Source organism: Acyrthosiphon pisum, chromosome A1, assembly GCF_005508785.2.
Source record: "Acyrthosiphon pisum isolate AL4f chromosome A1, pea_aphid_22Mar2018_4r6ur, whole genome shotgun sequence".
NCBI lineage: Eukaryota > Metazoa > Arthropoda > Insecta > Hemiptera > Aphididae > Acyrthosiphon > Acyrthosiphon pisum.
In genome coordinates, this window is record NC_042494.1 from 122,138,936 (window position 1) to 122,163,868 (window position 24,933).

The 24,933-nt window shown below is 32.4% G+C and overlaps 4 protein-coding genes across 4 annotated transcripts in view; 2 read left to right on the plus strand and 2 right to left on the minus strand.

Moving 5' to 3' along the window:
• LOC100160733 (3-alpha-(or 20-beta)-hydroxysteroid dehydrogenase-like) overlaps positions 1 to 4,056 on the plus strand; it is a 13,597-nt gene extending 9,541 nt beyond the window's left edge. Inside the window, 5 exon segments of the mRNA NM_001162622.1 lie at positions 484 to 655; positions 1,429 to 1,558; positions 2,025 to 2,154; positions 2,409 to 2,543; positions 3,738 to 4,056. Of these exon segments, the coding sequence (NP_001156094.1) occupies positions 484 to 655; positions 1,429 to 1,558; positions 2,025 to 2,154; positions 2,409 to 2,543; positions 3,738 to 3,812 (642 nt within the window). The 3' untranslated portion in view covers positions 3,813 to 4,056.
• Positions 4,057 to 4,860: 804 nt separating this feature from the next.
• On the minus strand, positions 4,861 to 5,782 carry LOC115033556 (vegetative cell wall protein gp1-like). Its single transcript, XM_029486334.1, has 2 exons — positions 5,674 to 5,782; positions 4,861 to 5,552 (listed from the first exon to the last, which is right to left on the minus strand). Exons 1-2 carry the CDS (start codon positions 5,780 to 5,782, stop codon positions 4,861 to 4,863), a joined length of 801 nt encoding a protein of 266 aa, XP_029342194.1.
• A 356-nt stretch (positions 5,783 to 6,138) lies between these two features.
• On the minus strand, positions 6,139 to 11,658 carry LOC100573965. The gene is made up of 3 exons (XM_029486335.1): positions 11,641 to 11,658; positions 11,371 to 11,571; positions 6,139 to 7,301 (listed from the first exon to the last, which is right to left on the minus strand). Exons 1-3 carry the CDS (start codon positions 11,656 to 11,658, stop codon positions 6,540 to 6,542), a joined length of 981 nt encoding a protein of 326 aa, XP_029342195.1. The 3' UTR covers positions 6,139 to 6,539.
• A 5,713-nt stretch (positions 11,659 to 17,371) lies between these two features.
• Positions 17,372 to 23,484, plus strand: LOC100572384 (transcription factor SPT20 homolog). The gene is made up of 4 exons (XM_003240992.4): positions 17,372 to 17,731; positions 17,888 to 18,032; positions 18,153 to 18,325; positions 22,043 to 23,484. Exons 3-4 carry the CDS (start codon positions 18,219 to 18,221, stop codon positions 23,271 to 23,273), a joined length of 1,338 nt encoding a protein of 445 aa, XP_003241040.1. The 5' UTR covers positions 17,372 to 17,731; positions 17,888 to 18,032; positions 18,153 to 18,218; the 3' UTR covers positions 23,274 to 23,484.
• The last annotated feature ends 1,449 nt before the right edge of the window (positions 23,485 to 24,933 follow it).

Genomic DNA, 24,933 nt, shown 5'->3' on the forward strand with positions numbered 1-24,933 from the left:
TTTTGTCAAAAATGGTTTTGCGTAAAAATTCGCGTTTTTCCGTTATTTTTTTAAGGTTTTTCTGCCGCTTTTGAAAAGTATTGGGAAATTTTCACTTTTGACCCCCCAAAGTACCAACTAGATTCACTTTCCTTTCAGAAAAAGGTACAACTTTTGAAAATCGAAGCATTTTTACTGCTCCAAAAGTTGTCGTCAGACACAAAAAAAAAAAAAAAAAAACAAAAAAAAAAAAAAACACACATCATTGTAAAATCAATACATTCATCACTTCGTTCAGAATCTAAAATTATAAAACTACTATAAAATTAAATGTTGGTAGGTATTATTCTTATTGTTATATATCAACTATGAAGTGCTTGGCAGTTGATGAGGTTTCCAAAATTTAAAACTTCTGCAATTTGTTATGATTTGATATTTTTTAACATTGAACCATAAGGTTAACGAAATATTAATAACCATCTTAAATCCGTTTCTTACGTACAGGAACTTTCCGATGAGTTACAATCATCTGTGGCTAAAATCTACCCGGTTCAATGTGATTTGACTCGCGAATCGGAAATATTGAAAATGTTCAAGTGGATTGAAACCACCATCGGCCAAGGAGTGTCGGTCACGATCAATAATGCCGGCATAATGATTAAAAGCAAAATGTTGGGTGCGTATATAAGTAATATAATATTATGTACTGCAGCTCAAGCACTGTGCGGCGCCAGAGGTTTTTTTTATTTTGAAAGGGGTGGGGGTCAGGGGCAGTTTAATTTGCACTGGGGTGAGCTTTAAAAGAAATTCAAACATTTTTAATGTATTTATGATCCTATATAAGCAGATATGTACCTATACCTATATATTATTTAAAAAAATCAAATTCTACAAAAAGAAATTTAAAATGTTCACCTACAAGAAATTAAAAGTCATTAACTTAACATGTAATATGAATATTTTTATAAGCTGAAGTGCTTTGTAACTTAATCTTCCAAACTACAAGTCAAGACGTATATTTTCTATTGATAGCTAGTATATTTTGCATCAATATCTGGGGTATGGTTTTGGTAGTTACAAATTATTAAAGTGAATAAGGATTACGAATACAATATTTTGTGGGAATTTACGTCGATCGAATTGCGTGTGGCAGATAAAGATTAAAAATGATGCATTTAAGTCGGGATTTATTTTTGGTGCGTCCAAGTTGTAGTAACATATTGTAGTAAACTAACATATTGCATGTTTTTACTTTATTTACTTATACCTTTACCTAGTTAACTATTGTATATCTTGATGAAATTATTTGGTATGACCGTACGTGACCAGTGACCTATTAAAAATATACGAAAGTACTAAGAAATTGATGTTAAATAAACACAAAAATTATACGTTTTGTTACCTAAATTTATGGGTTTAAAATCTTTTAATTTAAGGTTCATGTTTCAGACGGCGAAACAAATGACTGGAGATATTTGTTCGATCTCAACGTTATAGCAGTAACTACATGCTGCAGGGAATCATACAAATCGATGAATAAATATGGTATTATAGATGGACACATTATAAATATAAACAGGTAGAGTACCTATAATTAAATAAATAATAAATTGAGAATAAGCATAACACTAATCATTTTAACACCTAATCAATGTATGATATTAATTATATTTAAGATTTACTGGTTATATATAGGTACCACTAAAATATATATTCTATATACTGTTATTTGAAATAAATTATTTATTTAAACAAGTATAGTGACAGTATAGACATTTAAATATGCTTCAATTTAATAATTTAAAAATTAATATTATATGTATTTTTACTACATTAAATAACACAAATTACAATTAATAATCAATATTCAATACTATATTTGTATAGGTAGTATATTATTTAATTATTTAACTGTATTAATATTGCATACCTACTCAGTATACTCTTAATAATTTCGTTGTTAATGTTATCATGCAGTGCAACTATGTATATACTAAAAAAGTGGAAAAACAGTAATCTGATATAGAATATGGTATTGTTTTTAGCACCGCTGGGTACACATTGCTACCACTCTCAGGACAGAAAGTGTACAATTCGTCGAAAACTGCACTTACGTATTTGACTGAAGGGCTTAGACACGAACTTGCTCATGCTGGGTCGAAAATCAAAGTAACTGTAAGTCTCAAGAATAGTTGTAATTAAAAACCATGTTTATAAAATTTCTATTTGTAGGCACGAAATTTAAATACCTGTATGTATAATACAATTTAAACAGCAATAATAATTAGTAAGGGGGCCTGAAATGGCTCGGTGGTTGGCCTCAGTCACTAATGTGTTCTGAGTTCAAGCATTTTTGTTTTTAACAATTATAATTATCGATGCCCGGATAATAAAATAATTCGTATTTTATGTCACATTTGTTCATATAGAGTATCAATCCCGGAAAAGTAAACTCTGAAGCTGTCGGAAATGTAGGAGGAAATAAAAAATCTAATTTGTCAATGAAGCCCGAAAGAGTGGCTTCCATGGTGATCGTAGCATTAACTCAACCAACCGATGTTGTGGTAAGCAAACATTTAAATAGATCACTTTGAAAACAATTAAATTAATTAAACTAAAATATATAATTATATATATATATATTATATAAATAAATATAATGAAACTTCTGAATGCACAACACTCTTGGTCGCTAAAATGTTGTACACAATTCAGAGGGTTCAGTATGTAGAAAGTTTGTAGGTTATTTTAAAAAAAAGTCCACTGTCAGTGAGCGATTGCTATTTAGAGGTATTCGTTAAGGAAGGTGTCACTGTATAGTGTATATATATATAATATTATAGACAAACTATTCATGAATTAAATTACGATAAGAATATATTATAATAATTAAAATTATAATTACAATAATTACAGACTTATCTATGAAATGTATTTTTAAATGTTTATAAATAATTGTATATTAATCTTTCATTCGTCGACATTGAATGAGTTACCTACTTACCTATCAAAATATAAATAATGTATAAACCTTATATTTAAAATAATATATATAAAAAAAATTGTCATGTAGCTAATAGTTTTTTCACACATTATTTTTGTTTTGGAAAATAATTAATTACCTAGTTTCTAAACAGATGATCTTTAAGTCTGCATAGGTCAGAAGTACCAACTATATAATATGCAATATCTATTTACATTGTTGATTGAGATTATGATATAATTATGATATGGATTTTTTAGATTTTCCTGGTAACTTATGTGCAAATTTTACTAGGAAAACGACAATAATGCTGAAAAACGTATATAACCAAAAGAACCTCGATTCTAGGAAAATGTTGAAATCACGTTGCATCTTAGGCTATCACAACTCTATTCGAAATCGATTTTGAACGCATTGATATTTAATTGTTATAATGCTTTTAAACGAGATCAATAATTAATACACCTCAGTATCATCTTTTTTTATTTTAAATTAACGCAACATGTCATTTACGGACGGCGACTTCACGTAATAATGTAATGATAGAGATAAGAATATAATATGATAATATTATAACATAATAATACAAGTGTATTTAAAGAGCCATGGGGGTGGATTTGTCCTCATATCCGCCCCCGTAAATAGGCCCCTGATAATATACACTAATTCGTTCGGATACATATCCATATAGTATGTACCTAAGCAACTTAGTACTATATGGATATGTAAACTGTTGGTAAAACGATCTATAATTATTGTCTTGTACATGTTTCAGATAGGTGAATTGACCGTTCTATCTGCGGGTGAAACCATGCAAACGTATCCTCCACCCATCATATCCTTAAAGTAATACTCGGTGTATCGGTATAATATACATTTTTATACGTAAGATCTACGACTTTGACGAACACGTGTGTAGGTACATGTAAATGTAATATAATATAGTATTGTTGGTTGTAAATTGGTTACCATAATTATAAGATCGAAATTAAAAATATTAATAATTAATATTGTAGTTGTTTAGAATTTAAGATATTATATAAATCACGCGAATGTTAATTCAAATATATATCTATATAGTATAATAATTATAATACGTGATTTATTCATTCCAGTTATTATGTGAAGAATTTTCTTCTCAAAATGCAGATAAAGGTAGTGCTTTTTATAACGTAATGGGTACTTATGCTGGATTGCAATTATATGAAAATTGAATAATTTATTGAGTCGTTAAAATGTAAACAACCAATTATGGGCCATTAGCTCGCTGTTGATTCATTAAATCTTTAGTGAATGTTTACGGAACATTAGAATACAAATTATTAACCCCCAATAATTGTGAAATGAATGTTTTTTTACAAAATAAATTTGAAAACAGAAGGTAACAAATAGGACACTCGACACTCGACATACTCCACGCATTATTATATAATTATTGACCGTTGAAAAATGTTGCGAGATATAAAAGTGCAACAACATCCTGCAATGCGCATAATATTGAATGTCACGTAATTATGCAAAAACTCTAAATTGTATTGATAGATTCCTACGGGTAACTAGAAATGCAGCCTTCGTGTGCTATAATATAATATTATATAATATTATATTATTAATATAAATCGAGATAATTTAACCATTTTGCATCAGTGTTGCGATACAACATTTTTGATGACAAATAAGAATGCACCGTATAGATTGTTCGATATTGATTAAATTACTTTGACAGAAGGGGGGGCGTAAATTATGTGAAAATGTTTCCGCAATCAATTTCCGATAGAATTTATCAAACTTAACGATTTGAAATAGAATTTGTGTAGTGTACCTATAGTAATTTAGTACTACGACTGCGGTTATAGTAGTTGTGTTGATGGAATCATAGTATCGTTTGTGGCAGTGGGTCAGACATCGATGTCGATAATGGTAGGCTGTATGGGTGTCATGGTTGGTGACGGCGACAGGTCGAGGGCGTCGAGCGGCGACGGTGGCCGGCGAAACGACGGTGACGGCGCAGAAGCCGCAGGTGGCTTAGCAATGGCTGACGCCGTTAGGGAAGGCGGCCGTGGCGTAGACGTCTGCGTGGATGGCGAAGGTGACGGTGCCGATTTGGGGGATGGCGACAGACGGACGACGTCGGCCACGCGCGCGTTGTCCGTGTCGCTGTCATCCGATTCGTAGTTTTCGATGTCGTCGTGGTCATCGTCGTCGTCGATGTCCACATGCAGCGACCGGAATTGTTCGAGCTCGCGGTCGGCCGAAGATTTGACGTACAACGGCAGACTGTTTGAGTGGCCCGTCTGGTAGCTCATAATATTCGACGACAGCGGCGCACGGCTGGGTGGTGGCTGAGGCCGGCAAGGCAGTGGCGCCGTCGGTGATGGCCGCTTGACAAAGCCGACAAACGGTGTCGTTGACGAAGCGGTCGCCGGGCCACCGTCGCCGCCAAACGAGGGGGATGCAGACGGCGGAAAACCGAACGGCGATGGTGACGATGACAAACCAAATGACGACGACGGCGACGACGGTGGTGGCGGCGTGCCCAGCGTGCCCGGCCAATGATAGTACTTCTCACCGTCCCCGTAATCACCCGAATCTGAAAAAGAACAAGGCAAAAAAAAAAAAATTGACTGTTAGGCAGGTGGTTTTTGCAAGGTTTATGGATTTTTTGTAATTTTTTTTTTTGGAGGGGAGGGTTTTTGACACCTAGTGCCCACGATCATCGTCATTGTCTGCTGAAGAATACTTGCACCGTATCGATCCGTCTTTAGACTGGAGGTTTGCGATCGATTCGTGGGATTTCACGGTGAACGGACAAACCGACATTGCATAAACGCTTGTTTTAAACGGTCTACAAAATAATCACAACAATCGTAAAAAACATCTTCTGTATGGAAAGAAACTAAACGGTCGTAACGCTTCGTAGACTCAGATTAAAAATTATGTAATTTCGACTATCGACATCAAATAATAAAATTCTGTAGAATTCGGTCTATCTGTTATTGTTTATATGTTAGATAACCGGTGCGTTTTTTCGAATACGTTCTTGTATCTAATCGTTATCGATTAACCTATTGTGCAGGTCAAATTTGTGCTTTTTTACTGCTTTGTTAATCTTAACGATAAACGGTAACGCATGGCAGTATTTTTTTAAAGCACGGTTTTCTCCAATTATAACTTTGGATACCTACTTAAAAACAAACAATATAACCTGCGTTCTGCCACGGGGAGAAATTACAAAGATTAGAGTAGGTACATAGGTACTCGTATTTTATAAATTCATAATATCTATAGATAGTACATGTAGATACATATATGTGGGATAAAATTCTCAAAATTGTATATCGTTGTTTTGTCAATTTTGTTGTAATGGTTTTTTGGTATCTTTTACTTTTAAGTTACGTTATTGGGCTAATTTTTGTTTAACTCTAATATAGTAATATCATAATATTTAGGTAGGTACACGTCAATGCACGTTCTTATACCTATCGGCTATCGCACACAACTATCGCGGGCGCAGAGCGTATAAGACCCTCTACAACCATGTTTGGCGTTAAATAATGGTATTAAATAAACAAAAAATTCATTCCACCAATATTGGGTCAGTTTTCGTCGACGCACCATTAACTGCGTCGGGCGCCTTGAAGAACGGACTGGACGGCGACGGGAACTTGAACCCCGACGGGCGGCCTCCACCGTAGTCGCCGTTGTTGTCGTCGTCATCGTCGTCGACGTTGTTGTTGTTGTTGTTGTTATTGACGTCGTTGTACTTGTTGAAACCAAAGTTCAACGATAGCGGCTGTGGTCGTGGCAACTGCGGCGCGAACGATTCTCCGTCAACATCCGACTCGTACTCGGACGACGGGGACAGCGATTGTGGCTGCAACGCGAACGGACGCGGTTCGTCGTCATCACCACCGCCGCCACCGCCATCAGACTCGTACTCGGAGTGCTGCTGCTGATGCGGAGGCGGCCCCGGTAACCGTTCTGGGCCGCTGTGATAACCATGGTCGCGGTTGGGTGACTCTTCGCCGTCGGGTCGGACGTACCGGACGGACGCTCGGAAACCGTTTTTGGGGTCGGCTGTGTACAGCACCCGCCTTAACACGCCATCCGGTTCCATTACGGTATACTCGCCGGTTACATGCGAACCGTCCCGCGTCTCAGAATGACCGTGGCTGTCGCCCGTGTTTGGGTTCTCCACGCCATATGCGAACGAGTAATGGGGTTTCGCCTGTGGTACAACATATACAAGATTAATGATCGTTGTAATACGAGTATAAATAAATGGGAGTAGCGCATTTGGGCCACGACAGTTGAGGGCATTTGTGCTCAAAATAAAAAACTATTTTCTGCTTTATACAGTAAAAAATCACTAATGTAACATAAAACATTGACCGACATCATCAGTGAAAACTGAGAAAAAATCGTAAAAAATGTATAATAAAATATAATATATAATATTGTAAAAAAAACTACATATTATTTGATATTAATATTATAGGTACTATACTTGGTATTCAATTTTTTTTAAAAATTGTGAATGTCAATAATACAAATACAAACATTTATTAATTATAATTAATCAATCCTCCTAAATATATAATCAATTTTTTTATAAGTATTCTATACTATTTGAATTCTTTTTCCCGAACTCATTCCACGTTTTATAAGTAAAATGTATTCGTTCATTTTTGTCTTTACGTCTTGGCTCCTTATTGATCATAAAAAAATATGTTAGATTTTAAATAAAGTTACCCAATAAATTGCAACATTGTCCGATTTTTCTCTGATTTAAATCGGGTGCATATTGTGTGTCATGATTTGGGGCGAAAATGGTTTTGGGCACGAATGAGTTGTGTGTTGTGTCAATACATTTATATAACGGATATGTCGATACTTAATACCTGCGAACATGGTGATTTTCCGGGCACGCTTGTTGCTTACAACCACTTTTTTCCTTTAATGATACATTTATTCAAATACTGATTTTCGGAATTAATAAGTATTGTACCATGCTTGATATTTTTAAATCCTTAAATTTTTTTTATATTATATTTTAAGAAGTATCCTGGAGTGATACAAATTTATTTTTTTTACAACGAGAATGGCTCTAATAAAAAGTTTTTTGTGCCGAAAGTTGTTATAAACTGATGATTTTTTTTGATAATGCTTATGAATTTTTGATATTTATGTATCCAAATCGTTATTTTAACGAGTTATTGAATATAAATAAATCTCAACTAAGTCTATTTTTACAAATTATAAAATGTCGATAGCCCCGCCCTCATATCATCGGAATCATTATCATGGATCTATTGTTCTTAGTAGTATTAGTATACACTCCAAGGTTAAATAACTTAAAAACTACTCGATTACTGAATAGATACATTAACATTTAAAAATAAGATCATATACTTAACAATTTACATTAAAAAGGATGTATCTCCAAAGAACATCTCTCAAGTATTTTTAAAATATGCGATCATTACTCATTAGTCATTAATCATTTATTATAAATTTATACTTAAAAATACTAAAAATCATAGTTTGAATGAATTATAAAATTATAAAATTGAGATGAGTATGTTTGGTGTATCTGTATTATTCTGTAATACTATTGTCCGTCAAATTTAGAAGTTGTGGACGGCTGGACGGGGGTTATTGCTAACCGTCATATTTGTGCATTGCAAATTCCAACCACACTGAAGTATTTACTTCCTAATAGATTTAAGATAAATATTTTTAAAACTCACGATATATATCATCGCAGACTGATAGAAAATTAATGAACTCTTTATTTTATTGGTCTAGATCTATATATATAAAAACGATTTTTTGGAGACGAAGTAAACCGGTTTGTTTGTTTTTTTATTATTGTTATTATTATTATTATTAATTATTTATTGATTTGTCTGCACTTGCATTTTTCCATTTGAAATATATATTATTCATTGAGCAAATAATTTATTGTTACATTTTTTTCTACCTTATCTCTATTCTATAATAAAAAGAATAAAATTTACCACTCCAGTGGTTGAATTCAAAATGTAAGATATATAATTTTCAGAAATTAGCAATAACAATAACTACAATATGTAATTATATTATATTATTTGTATGGACAAAAAATAGTCATATGTTTTTAAAATAAAATATAAAAAAATAATTTCTTCTGGAGGAAGGTCGGGCAGCTAGTAATATATAAATAATATTTATTACGTTTGAATATATTATACTATATAGGTATCATGTGGACTACCACCTGGCACCTACCAGGACCATATACAAAAGAAATGCTGGTAACTATCAAATAAATTCATACAAATACCTAGCTTTTTAAATTATGGCTTAAAAAAATTACAATTATTACAATTTTTGATCTACTGGAATAGATCTTATAGAAATGTTGTACAGATTCTAAAAACTCATCAAATGGGTAAACATTTTAACAATTATAAATATTTAACATTATAAACAAAATATACGTATGCAAAAATGTTGTTTAGAAAATGCTTAACAAATATAATATTAATGTATATTCATGGCAAAATTAAGTAAATAAATAGGACCATAGGATATCACACTATCAAACGTACACGATAGTTGATGTAGATTTGGGAGACTCGTTTATCACCAAAAATTATTTTTTTCAAATACTTATCACCTTTTTTTAGGGATTATAATTTCTTAAATATCTCATTTTTGTACACATTAAACATAGTTTTTCTGCAGATCCCCCCCCTCCCCCTCCGCATACAAAATGCGTAACCATATTTATTGCGTTTTACTAAGGATTATAATACATGTTTTAGATATTTAAAATTTTTAGTGCATGTACTTTCAAGCCCTAGACTATATAACTAGTTTAGTGGTACCTATATTCAATTTTAAATAGAAACATTTTTATAATAAACTTATATTATACAATAAAGTCCGTGACTTGGTATAATAAAGTATTAAGACAATTGTATGTTTACAAATAAATAATTTAAATTTATAATGTCAACATTTAAAATATTACATCGATGATTTTAGATTTATGATATTTAAACAATAAATGCATATTTTATAAAAAATATTTCATTAGTTTACTATAGGTACCAATGAATTAATTTTGATTTTTTTCATGATTTCGATCCCGACCAGTTTTAATAATAAAACAAGGTTAGGTACCTACTGTTTGTAATCAAATGTTATGTGACTGTAGATTATGGTAAATTATATAAGAAGTTATCTAATATTTATTTATTATTTTATCCTGAGCGGAGCGATTAACGTATTTATTTTACAATGATGTATTGATGTGCGTTTTGTTTTTTGTATCTGATGTAGCTTTTAGAATCAGTAAAAATTACGATTCTTCAACTTTAATTCTAACTTTCTGGTAAGGTTTGGGGGGAGGGGGCTGTTAAAACAGTAAAAGTAAAAATATACCACTACTTTTCAAAATACAAGTGTTTGAAGTTCGAATTTTTACAAAACTCGTTAAAATTACATAAATGTTCAAAATATTGTCAAGCCGAAAATGCACACAATTTTCAAGTTTAATATAACTAATATACAATAATTATAATTAACACAAAGTTCCTCATAATTTTTCCTTACAGAAATCTAAAAATATCAAAAATAATATATAATAGATTATTTATTTTTTTTTTTAAGGCATATTTGAAGTTCAAGATTTGTTTTAAATGGTGGATAATCAAATGAAAAATAATATTATGCTTTTAGGTTTTTTGTTGTAATTAAAAAATATTAAGTTACCTACTTAAAAATTTACTCATTATAATAAATTATACTTATTATTATTTTCTATACGCAATGAAAATTTAAAAATATTTATATTTATTTTAAACTATTTATACAATTATATACCACTATCCGTTCTATTGTACGTCGGTCGTCGGTATTGCATGAGTTATAACTTTATAAATTGATAAGTGATAACAGTACATTTGAAATAATATTACAATTATCATTATATATTAATACGTGATTTGCTTATCATAAAAATTAGTTAAATCCACCTATAAATACTAAAAGAAAAATAAGTTACTAATGAGTAATAGAAATATATTATTAAACTTTATCATGCATTGAATTTTTTTATTTCATCAATGCTATGAGTTAAACCGGAAATATTCATTTATTTTATTAAAAATATTATTGAATTGAGGTTTCTGTTAAAATAAAATTGTTATTAATTCTTAGTTGTTATAAAGTTGGAAAATAAATCTTAATGGCAAACCATTGTTCACACTACATACTCTTTTTATTGAATTTTATAATACATTGGTATAAACATTTAAACCATAGGTAAGTACCCAGATCAATCCAAATTCCAATCCCAGTCGGCAGTCCTATACTCATACTATATAGGAATAAAATAAAATAAGCTGTAGGTACATTACCACATAATCTGGCCCGTAATGATTGCTTTCTTCGTTTGCACCTTCGAATTCTGAGTACGAAGATGCCGGCGAAGACTGACTCCAAGGTTTGACTTCGTGTACTTGGCCGGAAACGGGTCCTGTAAACGTGCTCCAAGCGTACGAGGCAGGTATGATTTCGATGGCATACGACCGTAACGTGAACCAACATAATGCAACGATCTTAAAGTGAAATAAATATAATTACAATTTATTCTTAGTCCTTTTATTAGTACGATTTGTTTGACTTACGTGTAGGACGACGATCATTTCTGATAACCGATTGTTTTATTCATCAATCCATTTGCAGGATGATTATGTTGTTCTGACAGTATCGAACGTAATTGTAATAATAATAAATGCATTCGTTTGCGAGATAATTCGATGCGTTTCATAATCTCCCACTTCTGGATCGTCGCTTACGATGGATGATTTTTTGCTCCAAATAAATCATTAACCGGCATCACAGATCAACGATCTTGTCTCAAAATAATCGTAAGTCTTGGCTAAATACCTACATAATAATAATTATTAATCGATTAAAATAAAATCATATTTCAATTTTTATCGTCATTGCGGAAATATTTCGTTGGTGCAAATAAATTGCTTATTTGGTAACGGATCACTACGGTCGCTCATTATATAACAGTTAATAATTATTGTTATATGAATTAAATTTGAAAAAAAATTAATGATATTCGTTGTTTAGACTTGTGCAATCAATAACCACTGCACATTTTTCCTTGTTTTTCAAGTTTATTCGTTATATATAATACTTATATTATATTATACCTACTAGTACAAGTAACATGCAAGTATATACCGGATACATAAACTGCATTGATTTGAGTAAAACTTAAAAGTTATTCTGTATAATAGCAATTATTTACCAAGACTATAGTATGATAAACAATAATATATTATATTTTTCGTTACAGTCAAAATCTAAAATACAAAATATTGACACGGTCCATCACACATGAAGTGCTAGGTATGCAATTCTTATTGCATGTTCGCATAATAATTTGTATCAGCGGTGTAACTATAGAACTTCTGACGCCGATAGCAATATAATACACTGGTCCTTGAGTTGTATAAATGCATACTCACCATGAGGAACATGCACCCACCCACAAAATGTATCTCTAGATTCGACCCTGCTAATAGGTTATAGCTTATAAGTAATTAATGCTTTCTACTACCTATATGTTTCCATAATCACGATAAGCTGCAGTAGTCCAAATTGCTCGATAGCACATTTTGAAGTATAATCGAATAACACAGCCATGGAGTCCGATTTATAAACCAGATTTTTTTAAAAGGATCTACTATTTAAGTTTCAAAAGATCCTTTAGTTTTACTGCTATAATAGGTCTACTGTGCGTCTGTGCCCAATTTCAATTATGAACCAAATTTAGTTAATTTAAAACAAATACCGTTATAACAAAACTTATTACAATATCACCGACGTCGACGAACTAACACTACTAACAGATGAATTAATAATCTATAAAATAAAACAGTGTGTCAGTCATTATTCTAAACTTATTATATTTTAAAGAAATTTAATTTTAAATATTAACGTGTTTTTAAATTTTAAAATAATTTTTTTTTTTGGTTCATATGTTTTTTATCCAATCTGTTAAAAAAAAGAACTATAAGAACAATTGATGGTTTATAGCTTAAAATAAATAAAAATAAAAATAAAAAAGGCAGATTTGACAGACTGTAGAGGCCTCTCAGCGGAGGTACTACGACATGAGTAGGATTTATAGTTAGGCTAACAGGTCGCGACACCACTATCTTTTAAGTATTTTAAATGGGTTACCTGGGATAGAAGCAGATGATAGATCGGAGATTAAGGGATTCTTATGGTGGGCTAGGCGGTTATTGAAACGTTTATAGTGAGTTTTGGCTAGTTCAGAGACAAATGGTATTTTGAGATCAGAGTGAAGGGTGTGGTTAGAGACATAGAATGGCGCTTTTAGAATTGTACGTAGAGTTTTGGATTGGAATCGTTGAATGCAGTTGATGTTCAAAATTTTTGCAGCGCCCCATAGTTGAATCCCATAAGTCCAGATGGGTCTGAGACCTGAGTAGGAGTTTGTAAAGCAGGAGCTTATTGAAGAGTTTCAGATGTTAGAAGTGGTCAAAGGAGTCGGAAGCAGTCGTTAAGTGTACGGGTTTTGCTAATTATGTGAGGTTTCCAGGTGAGATAGCGGTCAATAAGGATATCAAGGAAACGTATACTCTGAGCAGGAGGAAGCGGTTGACTATTGAGGTAAAGTGTTGGGCATACTCCGTGACGAAGTGCAAAGGTACCGTGGATGGATTTGGTCAAAGGTGAGCAAGTTAATGAAAATAATTAACTCAAGTTAAGTTGAGTTAAGAGGACACAAGGTCGATAGGTTAAAAGTTAACAGTTAACAAATTATAAATTTAACTCGATAAGTTAAAAGTTAATATAGAAAAAAATATTAACTTAACTCAGTTTAAAAAAAGTTAATCTATTTTTTTTAAAGATTAGTATGTAAATCATATAAAGAGTGAATGTGTCTTTTTAGTTTCTAATTTATAAATTTAAAACAATTATTTTATTGAACTTTTATCATAATGTACACTGTATACCATTTTACTTTTACTTTACTATTATTTATTAATTTAAACTATTCTCATCTTGGAGTATTGTACTGTACGGGTGTGAAACCTGGACAATAACAACGGAGGAAAAAAGAAGACTTGAGGCGTTTGAAATGTGGTGCTATAGAAGGATGCTAAGGATAAGCTGGATGGACAGAGTAACTACCAATGTAGAAGTACTGGAAAGACTATCAAATGGAAAGTTACTATGGAATAACATAGTCAGAAGGTGGAATGAATGGATAGGCTATATCATGAGACACGAAGGATTGTTGAAATTGATAATAGAAGGAACAATAGAGGGAAATAACCATAGGGGTAGACCAAGATTGGAATTCATTCAACAGATAATAAAGGACCAAGGATGTAACTCGTATGTGGAAATGAAAAGGAAGGCAGATAAGAGAGAAGACTGGAAGATGGCTGCAAACCAATCTACGGATTGAAACCATAGAGAGAGATACTCATCTTAAATTAATAATTTAACAAATATATTTTTTTTATATCGTATAGCAATTGAATGTCATAATAAATGAAGATGATTACATGACCTTCACATATATTATAAGTTATATAACATTAAAACATAACAATTGTCAATTTGTAATTTAAAATTATTAATTTTATTAAAAATATTTATAATTGCAACTCGCATAATATATAATGTACTACTTAATAAAATATATTAATATTTAGTATACACAAAAATATGTTACCAAGACCTATGTATATAGAACAGGAATGTTTGTGTTTTTGTATTGGATTATTTTTATTTTATACTGATATAGCGTAATATTTACGTATAAACGAAAAATTTCAAAATGTTTTTAACTTGATGGATTTTTTTTAAATCAACTGAGAAAAGCTTAAAAAAAGTTATTTCAACTGTAAATTAAACTAGTCAAGTTCATAAGTTGATTAAAAAATAAACTAACTAGTTAAGTTAAAAAGTTAAAATAAATTAACTTTTTAACTTAACTATAACTTTTTGGATAAACCTTTGGATTTGGTTTCATTCATTTTTATTCCCCGTGTCTTGTACCACAATTCAAGGGAGTTGAGATGATCTTGTATGTAATATGAGGCTAAAACAGGATCTGGGCTGATTGTTAATATGTCTTTGTCGTCGGCAAAATCACCGACTAAAGTATGGGGTGAGGTAGGCTGGTCAGAGATGTAGATATTGAAGAGTAGGGGAGCAATTACTGCGCCTTGTGGTACGCCTGCTTTTATTTCAGTAGGAGAGGAAAAGGAAGAACCTATACGTACGGAAAAGAACCGATCTTCGAGGTAAAATTTGAGGATCAGATTTAAAATAACAGTGATCTGGTTTTTTTTAGATTCTTGATATTAAACTATTTTTACAAATGGTCTCAAGAACTAGGCTTAACTTTGAATCTTGATAAATGTCATATTATGTCATTCACTAGGAAACATGTTGTAATTAATTGGTCTTACAGTCTAAATAATTTGGAAATCTCCCGTGTTGAAATGATAGTTTACTTAGGTTTAAGTTCAACAGTTCTCTTGATTCGGGACCGCATATCACTATGATATGCTGTAAAGCTTACAAAATGCTTGGGTTCCTAAAGAGATTGGCTCACGACTTTAAGCTAGGACAATCTTTAAAAATTCTTTTTTGTTCACTTGTCCGTCCTATATTAGAGTATGGTGCTGTTCTTTGGAATCCACATACCGCAGGCAACTCTCGACAACTTGAAATGGTGCAAAGAAAATTCCTTAGTTTCGCTGGGTTTATTCTACATATACACCATCAGCCTCACGATTACGCCCCTATTTCCAAATTCCTCAATATTGATACCCTTTCTAATCGCGGAGAATCACTCTAGGGTTTAAGTTTCTGAATGGATTGTTGTCAGGTAACATAGATTCGCGTTATCTTTTAAGCCTTATTAATTTTATAGTACCTCAACGTTTTTCTCGAAATAATGCTCCTTTCTGCATTACTTCTTACACCTCTATATATTTAGCGAATGAACCTATCACAAGATTAATGTCTCTTGTCAATGTTGACGCTTCCCGCCTCTGTTAATGCTTATACCATACCTATGTAATATGTATTTTTATCTTTATAATTATAATGTTTTTTGTTATCTAGTGCTTATAACTAGATTTAATTGTAAATCTGTATATATCTAACTTTGTTTTTCCAAAGACCCGTAAATATAAATAAATAAATAAATACATTTCTTGAAGGGCCCCCTAGAACAATGGGCCCGTGGTTCATTGCCCGTCATGCCACACTATCGATATGCCACTGAGTTTGTATAGAAATGTCCGTACAAGAATAAATTGACTAATGTCAACGGCCGTTACGTATAATATTGAAAACAAAATATTAAATTATGATGAAAGTTAATAAAATTACAATTGTAGTGTAGCCGTGTAGGTATGTATTTTATATATTTGTTATTGCCATTCGTCAGTGTAAAATTATATTGATCTTAATATAACAAGTATCAATCTTGAAATCACTTATAATATTATTATGACATTTCTATAATGGACAATAATAATAATATGACGATAACTCGCGTTTTTGGTTGACGAATAGTTGTTTATAGGATATTGTAAAAATATTTTACGCAATAATATAATAGGTATAGTTTTTGATAAATTATTTTATATTTCTTTTAATATTCTAAATACTCTCTTAATACTCTAAGACCATATTTATTTACCACCTACATCGCATGTGTTAATGTTTTTATTGAATGATACGGGGAACGTAACTTTCTTCTTGTATACGTTTGAGGTTAAGTATGTCCATACTATTATGTTGCTAGACTTAGGTATGGAAAACCATTGATATACTATTGCATAAGTATATGTAAGCTGTCACATAATATTCTTATTCAATAATATTGCAATAGTTGATATACCTACAGTGCAATGTATCATTGTAGATTTGAATATTTTAATGTAATAAATACCTATGATCTATAAGTTAATATTATTATTATTAGGTACCTATATTATCAATTAGGCAAATAGTATACCAACAATATTTATATAGATGAAGACGATTATATTTTAACGTTAAAGGTGTTTGCTCTGTATTAATTTCAAGTGCAGTATAAATACCTATAACAATAATACATATTATAAAAATATATCTATATAATATGCGTATAGTCACCTCTTGTATAGACTGTAGTTATTTCGTTTCAAATACATATTATTATGTATAATGTTTCTCTTTCCTATTTAACATGCAATTCTCTCATTTAAGACTACGAAAAGCCTCTTATTGATAATTGGTCACGGACACATATCTAAATATTACCAAGGTCGTGTCTCTGTTGCATACGAGTCTTAATATCCTTAAAAACTGATCATTTCACCGATTATTAGTTGCACGGTGAACACAATCATGGTTTGAGGAAAACGGTAGTTTTTTCGGCATTAGTATACCTAATACATTCAGAATGGCATTCATCAATATTATAAAATAGTGATTTATACGCGATTTATTATTTTAGCACAACGCTATACGAACAGGAAACGCGATTCCAGAGTTGCCGATTTGAAAACCGGTAAAACCGTTACTCGTCCATATAAGGTGCAAATAGTTACAGTAAGAATTTAGAAGAAAAAATAATTATCATAAATACAACCGCAGAGCGACCAGTAGTCAGGCCTCAGCAGAGTAAAAATGGTTTCACGCATCGGCTACGTTCAAGTGAGAAATGTCATGTTTGTTTAATATTATAACTATATAACTACGGGTCCTAATAATATTAGATCATATAATTTGCACTGTAATTTGTTCTATTAATAATTAATATTTTTGATAATCGGACTCGATTGATTCCGTGTTGCATATTATATAATACAGACAAGACTCGATGCGGTAGTGCAGATGTTTGTATGGGTGGTGGTCGTCGGGTTGATCACGCAATCGTTCGGAGACGACACGAAAGTCCACGATAAAGAGACAGTTGGAAAACGAATGGGCGTCCACGTCGAAAAAAGATCACAAAGTAAGAAGAATAAAAAATATCTCGCGAGTGAACTAAATAAAAATTTTATACTATAGTGTATTGGTTATTTTTTGCTTTTGAGTGATATTTTTACGGCCGCATTTCTTGTCGATTTTATAGGGACCGAATACCTACGAATTTAGATACGACGTGGAAAATGCGCCAACAAACAACATACAATACCGTATGGAAGAACGTCACCCCAACGGAAGCGTTGTGGGAAGTTACGGTCAAGTTCAACCTGACGGTAAAATTAGAGTGGTGTCTTATGTTGCGGACAAAGACGGTGTAAAGTAAGTGTATACCGCTAGTCTTGGTAATTTTAAAGATCTTCTTAAAATGATATCTATCAGTCTTGTCACTTATGACTTTTAAAATACGGACTCTACGTTTTTCGTGTTGTTGATATTAATCCTTAATTTGAGAATTTGTGAGGAAAATAAGTCGTCTACTAGATTTTAAATTTTAGATTATTAATTAGTTTTCCGTAAAGTGTTTTATTTCGTTAGACTTTGTTTGCAATCTATATTGTATTATAAATTGCAGACAAACACATTTTATCTATATATAGTTACTAGCTGACCCGTCACAGCTTCACCCGTGATTGGTCGTTTATTTTGCCTCCGGACGTTGATATGTATAATTTTTTATCCAAATTTTATCGTTTAATGTAATCGGCAAGTAAATATAAAAAATGGTTAATGGAAACGTATTGAAATGTTTCTAGCGGTAATAATGATAAATATATTTTTATCAAAAATAGCTGATCCCGTGCACTTCGTTGCCCGTTAAATGTAGGTTACCAACTCTATATGACTCAAACTTTGTTCAATTCGTTATTTAATAATCGGTGTATGGTGTTCAAAACTTATCTTAACTTTTCCGTGGCCCAGAATAAAAATTCTGGTTCGCAGCAGTATATTATCAGGTAGGCAATCTACCTGCGGTAGATCGCGGACCCCGTGCTGTTTGTACGTAAGTGTATGATTTAACTCTAAAGTATCAAAGTTATACAAAGTTTGTCGTTTTTACTTAATTCCACCTACGGTGGATTAATATGATCAATTAATACAAAATCCTAACCTAACCTAACCGTACTAAAATCCAATGAATAAAAAAAACCAAATTTAGTCCTATTAAATTAATCTATCTTCTTTCCAGAGGTCTAATCTACACACAAACATTCATACCAAGCTGAACCCGTGCACTCCGTTATCAGTAAAAATTGCAACTTAAAAAAATTATGATTGTTCAACTGTTTTTGGATGTAATTTACTACAATGTTCAATAATTTGATTTGGTGCTAGCTTGTACCTGATCTGCCCAAATAAACAATGGAAACCAATAATAAATAGATACTAATTTCTACTGTAGACTGTAACCAATGGCAACTATTTAAAAAATAAATAAAAATAAAATTTCCAATTTCCATCGTGAATCTTGAGGTCCCTGTTTGAGCACCTCTTTAAAATGCGAATTTCGAAAAATCCTTTCTTAGTGCGCCTATACATAGTAATAAGTACATTTACTAAAAATGTCATATTCATAGCTTCAGCAGTTCCGGCTAGGCGATGATGAATCACCCAGGACAAGTCTTTTTATATATACAGACAGATATATATAAATATTTATATACACCTAATACATGTATATTAACCATCATAATATCAGTTACCTATTATTTTGTATCACAGTCTGCACATTATATCATTATCTATACTAATTACTTACTAATTACTAATAAAAGGCAATGTTTGTGGTATGTATAATGTATGTGTAAGCGATCCACAGCCAAGTGGTTCGCTCTCATAATTATGAAATTTGGTACATAAGTAATCCTATACGGATATACCTAAGGATGTGCAATTTGAAACAATTGTTTTTAATTGGGCTCACACGCTTACACAGAGATTTGTTGGCTTACGAAAAACAAATATGTCGTGTAGGGCTACCATTGGTTATCGACAGAAAAAATAAAACAGTTACCTATTACTTATTATAATTGGATATCATTTTAGATCTGTATTTTACATTTGGTCAAAACTACCCAGATGAATGTATTATAAATTAGTTAGGTTCACATTTAAATGAGTTTAAGGCAGGGTAAATCCACACACTTTATTTAATTTTTAACGACAACGGCGTGCATGATCAACTATAGTTAATAAATATATATATATTATATAATATAATAAAAAATATCTACTATATAAAGTCAAAGACTAATGACTCTTATGGTCTTAACGATTTTTACAACATTTTCTATAGTAGACTCAGCAAGAACAGTAGTGTTATAGGCTACTTTTAATTACTTACTTTTTACTTTTCAATATCACATAAATGTTGAATAATATATTTGACTCACAAAATCTATTTTTAGTGTATGTTGTTGCCATTAGTTACGGAAAATAAAATAGTTTTTATAATATGATAGGATATAATTTTAAACCTTTAATTTAATATATGGTAGATATATATTTTATTAATTAGGTATAGCTGATCTTGCACGGCGTTGTCCGTGACAAATTAAATACAAGAAAATAGACGTCGTCTGCAATGTAGATTGTATTTAACCATTGGAGACAAAAACATTATATATATACCTATATGATTTTATATAAAATAAAGGTCATCAACCATTATGTGGCACAAAATATTATTATATTTTAATAAAAATAATTTACTTTGCGTGTGATATACCTACATGGTCAATCATCTAAACAACCTCTGCAGCACCAATTCGTTTTGCCCTATTTTTATTATATTACCGATGCTGCATACTTAATACTTATACTTAAAAGTACTATGTTAATTTTCTCATATGTTTGGGCCTGCGCCCATATATTTAAAATAAATATAAAATGGAAGTTTAAAATTTGAATTGTTCACACCTAGTTTATTTTATTGACGTATCATTTTTTTATTCTACATTTTTACTAAAATATATATTTCTATTAAATAAAAAATAAAAGACTAGAAAATAATCTAGAAGTAGTTTTAATTTTTAACTTATTGTTTATACATTTTTGGTGAAGATATAAATTTATATAACTAGCAAGTAAAATGGTATTATTTATTATTTATTAACTAGGTCAGTGCAATGTAATTACTAATTTATTTATTAATTTTATATTAGGTATTTTAATTTATAACGTTACTACATTAGTTATTTTCACTATTCTAATACTTTAACGAAATAATAATTCCCATACCTTACAAAATATTTATATTTTTAGATCATTGCACCTACCTATATAATTTAATGCCTACCTAATATATTATAACTCAAATACTATTATATTGGTTTTTTTTTTAAATTATTAGAACTTCAAATTAATAATATTTAAAAAATAGGTAATTATTATTGATAAAAAATGTAAGGGTCCTTGTTCTTAGTTATGGCATGAATTAAGCAAATTTAATAAACGACAAGGCATTCCTGAAGGCAGATAAAACCATGCTTGTATGAATTTCCAAGTTAAAAATGTCAAAACATGTAACGAATTTACAATACTACATATTATTCTTTAGTTGTATTTCTGATTTAAACCTTGGAATTGAAAAGTATGAACACGTATCCTTGAAAAATATCAAATATCGAATTGATTTCACTGTATATTCCAATTGCGTAACGATTGGTTTATCAAATCCCTTACAAAAAAAAACAATTTTTTGTACTTAAAAAATACAATATTTGTGTCGATTTCAGTCACCAAAGTTTATAATCATTGATGGTTGATTGATTTTTCGTTTATACACGACGTGCAACACAACAATTAATTATAGAATTATTACTAAAACTTTGGCATCCACGTAGACCATGTAGTAGTATGTAAAATGATTAATGACCTAGGTTTTTAAGTAAGTTTTAGAAAATTAACTTTTAGAATTCCAAATGGATTTCATATAAATCGATTGCTGAAATAGTTTATTAGAATCAAGATTGTTTCAAATTATATCTGTTCAGAACACATTATAATTAAGATACTTATCCCAATCTTTTTGTACAGGGCTTACGTCAAGGACAATGGCGGGGGCGATCAGTACGTGGCCGAAGGATCTAGTTTGGACCCCGTACAGCGGGTCACGTCACAGATCATACAGACGGCTGTAAAGTCACAACAACACAAGTCGCCATTGCATGACAAGTATCACCGGCCGACGCCGAGCACCGCGGCTGCGGCCGGTCAACGGGTGGATACGGCGCACGCGTATCACCAGCAGAGGACTAACGTGGACCCAGCCACATTTCGGCCGGAAGACTCACCGGGCTTCCAGGAAACCAATCAGCCGTTCGTCGGCGATCAACTCAAGGACAAGTTGCAATCGTCTTACGCCGAGTACCGCGTCGGTCCTCCTCAGCAACCACCGTCAAATCAACTGGTACAGAATTCCGCGGCCCTACCACCCGTGGTCCCGTACAACCTGCAGCAGGCCACCGTGCCGGCTCAGCAGCCGTCGCACTATGTGCTAAACGTGCCGCCACTGCCCTCGCTGGGCGATAACTCACCGCTACCGCTACTGCCTGGTCAACAGCCCCTGCCCATCACGCCCGATCGGGGGCCCATCATGATACAACTCCAACAACCACAGCAGCAGCAGCAGCAGCCACCTCCGCCCAACTATCAGCAACAACAGAACTACCTGCAGTATCAGCCCACGCAGGCGCACCAACAACAGTTGAGGTTGCCTCAGGGTCAACAGCAATTGCTCCATCCCAGTCAAGTGCAACAATACCAACAACAGCCGGTAAGGGTACAGCCGCCAGTGCACTTACAGCAACACGTCCAGTTGACGCCTAACCAGCAGCAGACCGTCCAATATCAGCCACAACAAGCCAGAGTGGTGTCGCAACAGGCGTTACCACCTCAATACATTCAGCAGCAGCACCAGCAGCAACTGCAGCAACAGCAATTGCAACAACAGCAGCAACAGCAACAGCTACAGCAACAGCAACAACAGCAAAAAGTCCCGTACCAGCAGTCCGTCATGCAACAGCAGTACCCGCAACAGGTCAACATACCGGCACATCCGTCGCAGCTGCAGATCAGGGGTAACGTACAGCAACACCACGCGGTGGTACCGATGCAATACTTCCACCAACCAAATCCGGCCACCACAGTGGAACAGTACCGGCAACAGTTGCAGTTGCAGGCGGCTGAATCGCAGATATTCCCGGTCTTCGTGTTGCCACCGACTAATAGCGTTTTCGATTTCCAAAGAAAGCGTTTACGGTCTTAAGGACATTTGCTTGTATAATATTATCATTGTGTCAATAGCAATAAACGCATATTTCGTTTAGGTTTGATTGTTTTTCACATTGATCTGATGCGTATGAATATTATAATTATATATTATGTACAAACGAATTTTTACAAATTTAATATAAATTATAATCCTAATTGTATTTGCTGATTATAAATTTACATTTTGTATGACTGTAATTATTAAATTATTATGTACAATATTTTAAGACGACGTGTCGCGATGCACGATAATCGTGATTCTCGCTACCACGGTTGTGATTTGTGTGTATTAGTACTAATGGTACAGGAACTCATGATAAAATAACTCGGTTTATAAAAAAAGACATAATTTTTTGTCAGCGGTTCTATTGAATGTTTTCTTCAATATAAATTATGTACATCAATAGTAAAATTTTGAAAACAAACAGAATCGAGAAGAATCAAAACAACAATAATAATCACGTTGACGGAGTTCGTAAAAAAAATAAAATAAACAATATCACTATGATCTTGTGAAGATTTATAAAATAATATGATAAGATATCCCGTGCGCCCCACCGTTTAATGATATTATTATTATTTGATTTTATAAAATCTTTAAAATCCGGAAAAAAAAAACATTCTCGTCCGTCCTAGCTATCCGTAACCTGCTGTTCGGTAAGTTCCCCTCTATACACCCATTACCTATATGATATGGTGTACGCACGTTCCGTGCTGATGAGATACACCAACTACGCACCGCAATGATACAATGTGTACAGCGTGAGTGTGCGTGTGCGTTATCAATCATTGCGTGGTGTGTTAGGTTTCCGTAGAATAACACAAGGCCGCCGTGCTCAATCACGCCTTGTTAAATGTATTTTGGCGGTTTGCACAACCCAAACGTAGTATAATATATAGTCGAAGTGTATAGTTGTTGCGATTAGCCATGGCGTGCGGCGAATGATCCGTTCACAGTTAAGACGGTAGTTTCGACACATTTTCCTATCGCTGTTCTCTCTCGTTCGTCGAACTGTCATGCCGAATTTATATTAGTCTGCAATTTGGAAACGCCATGTCCGAATTTAGTACTAATGCGCGTTTACACCACCGCGGCACGTTGATTAACGATGCCGTTAAACAAATCTAACCTAATTATAAATATCGACCAGTGTTACACATTATATAAATATGTATATATGTGATAGTGTGTGTGTGTAGGGACTAGAGAGACTGCAATATAATATGATAAACATTGTTGAGCATTGTTGAGCATGTTTGTTTATTTGATTTTTATTTTAATAAAAGAAGAATTTTCGACCACACTATAATAGTATAATGTAACATATGTGTATATTATTAGCCTATAAACTACATAGATGCCTATAGATACTCAGTCTCTAGAAAATAATTATGATATACGCTGTTCAGTGTTCATCCACCCGTTTGGTCGAAACCCATTTCCATAGGTACAATAAAGTTTTGGTCGTAATAATATCACGAAGCACTTTAATGTTATATTGTTATATATTGTATATTTACACAATTTTAATTTTAAAATAACTAAATTATCCCTATAATTACTCTTAAAATACAGTATTTTCCATTTTGAGCTAAGTACTATAATTCAGTAAAAGTTAATTTTTGTACTAAATCAAATTTTCAAATAAAAAATA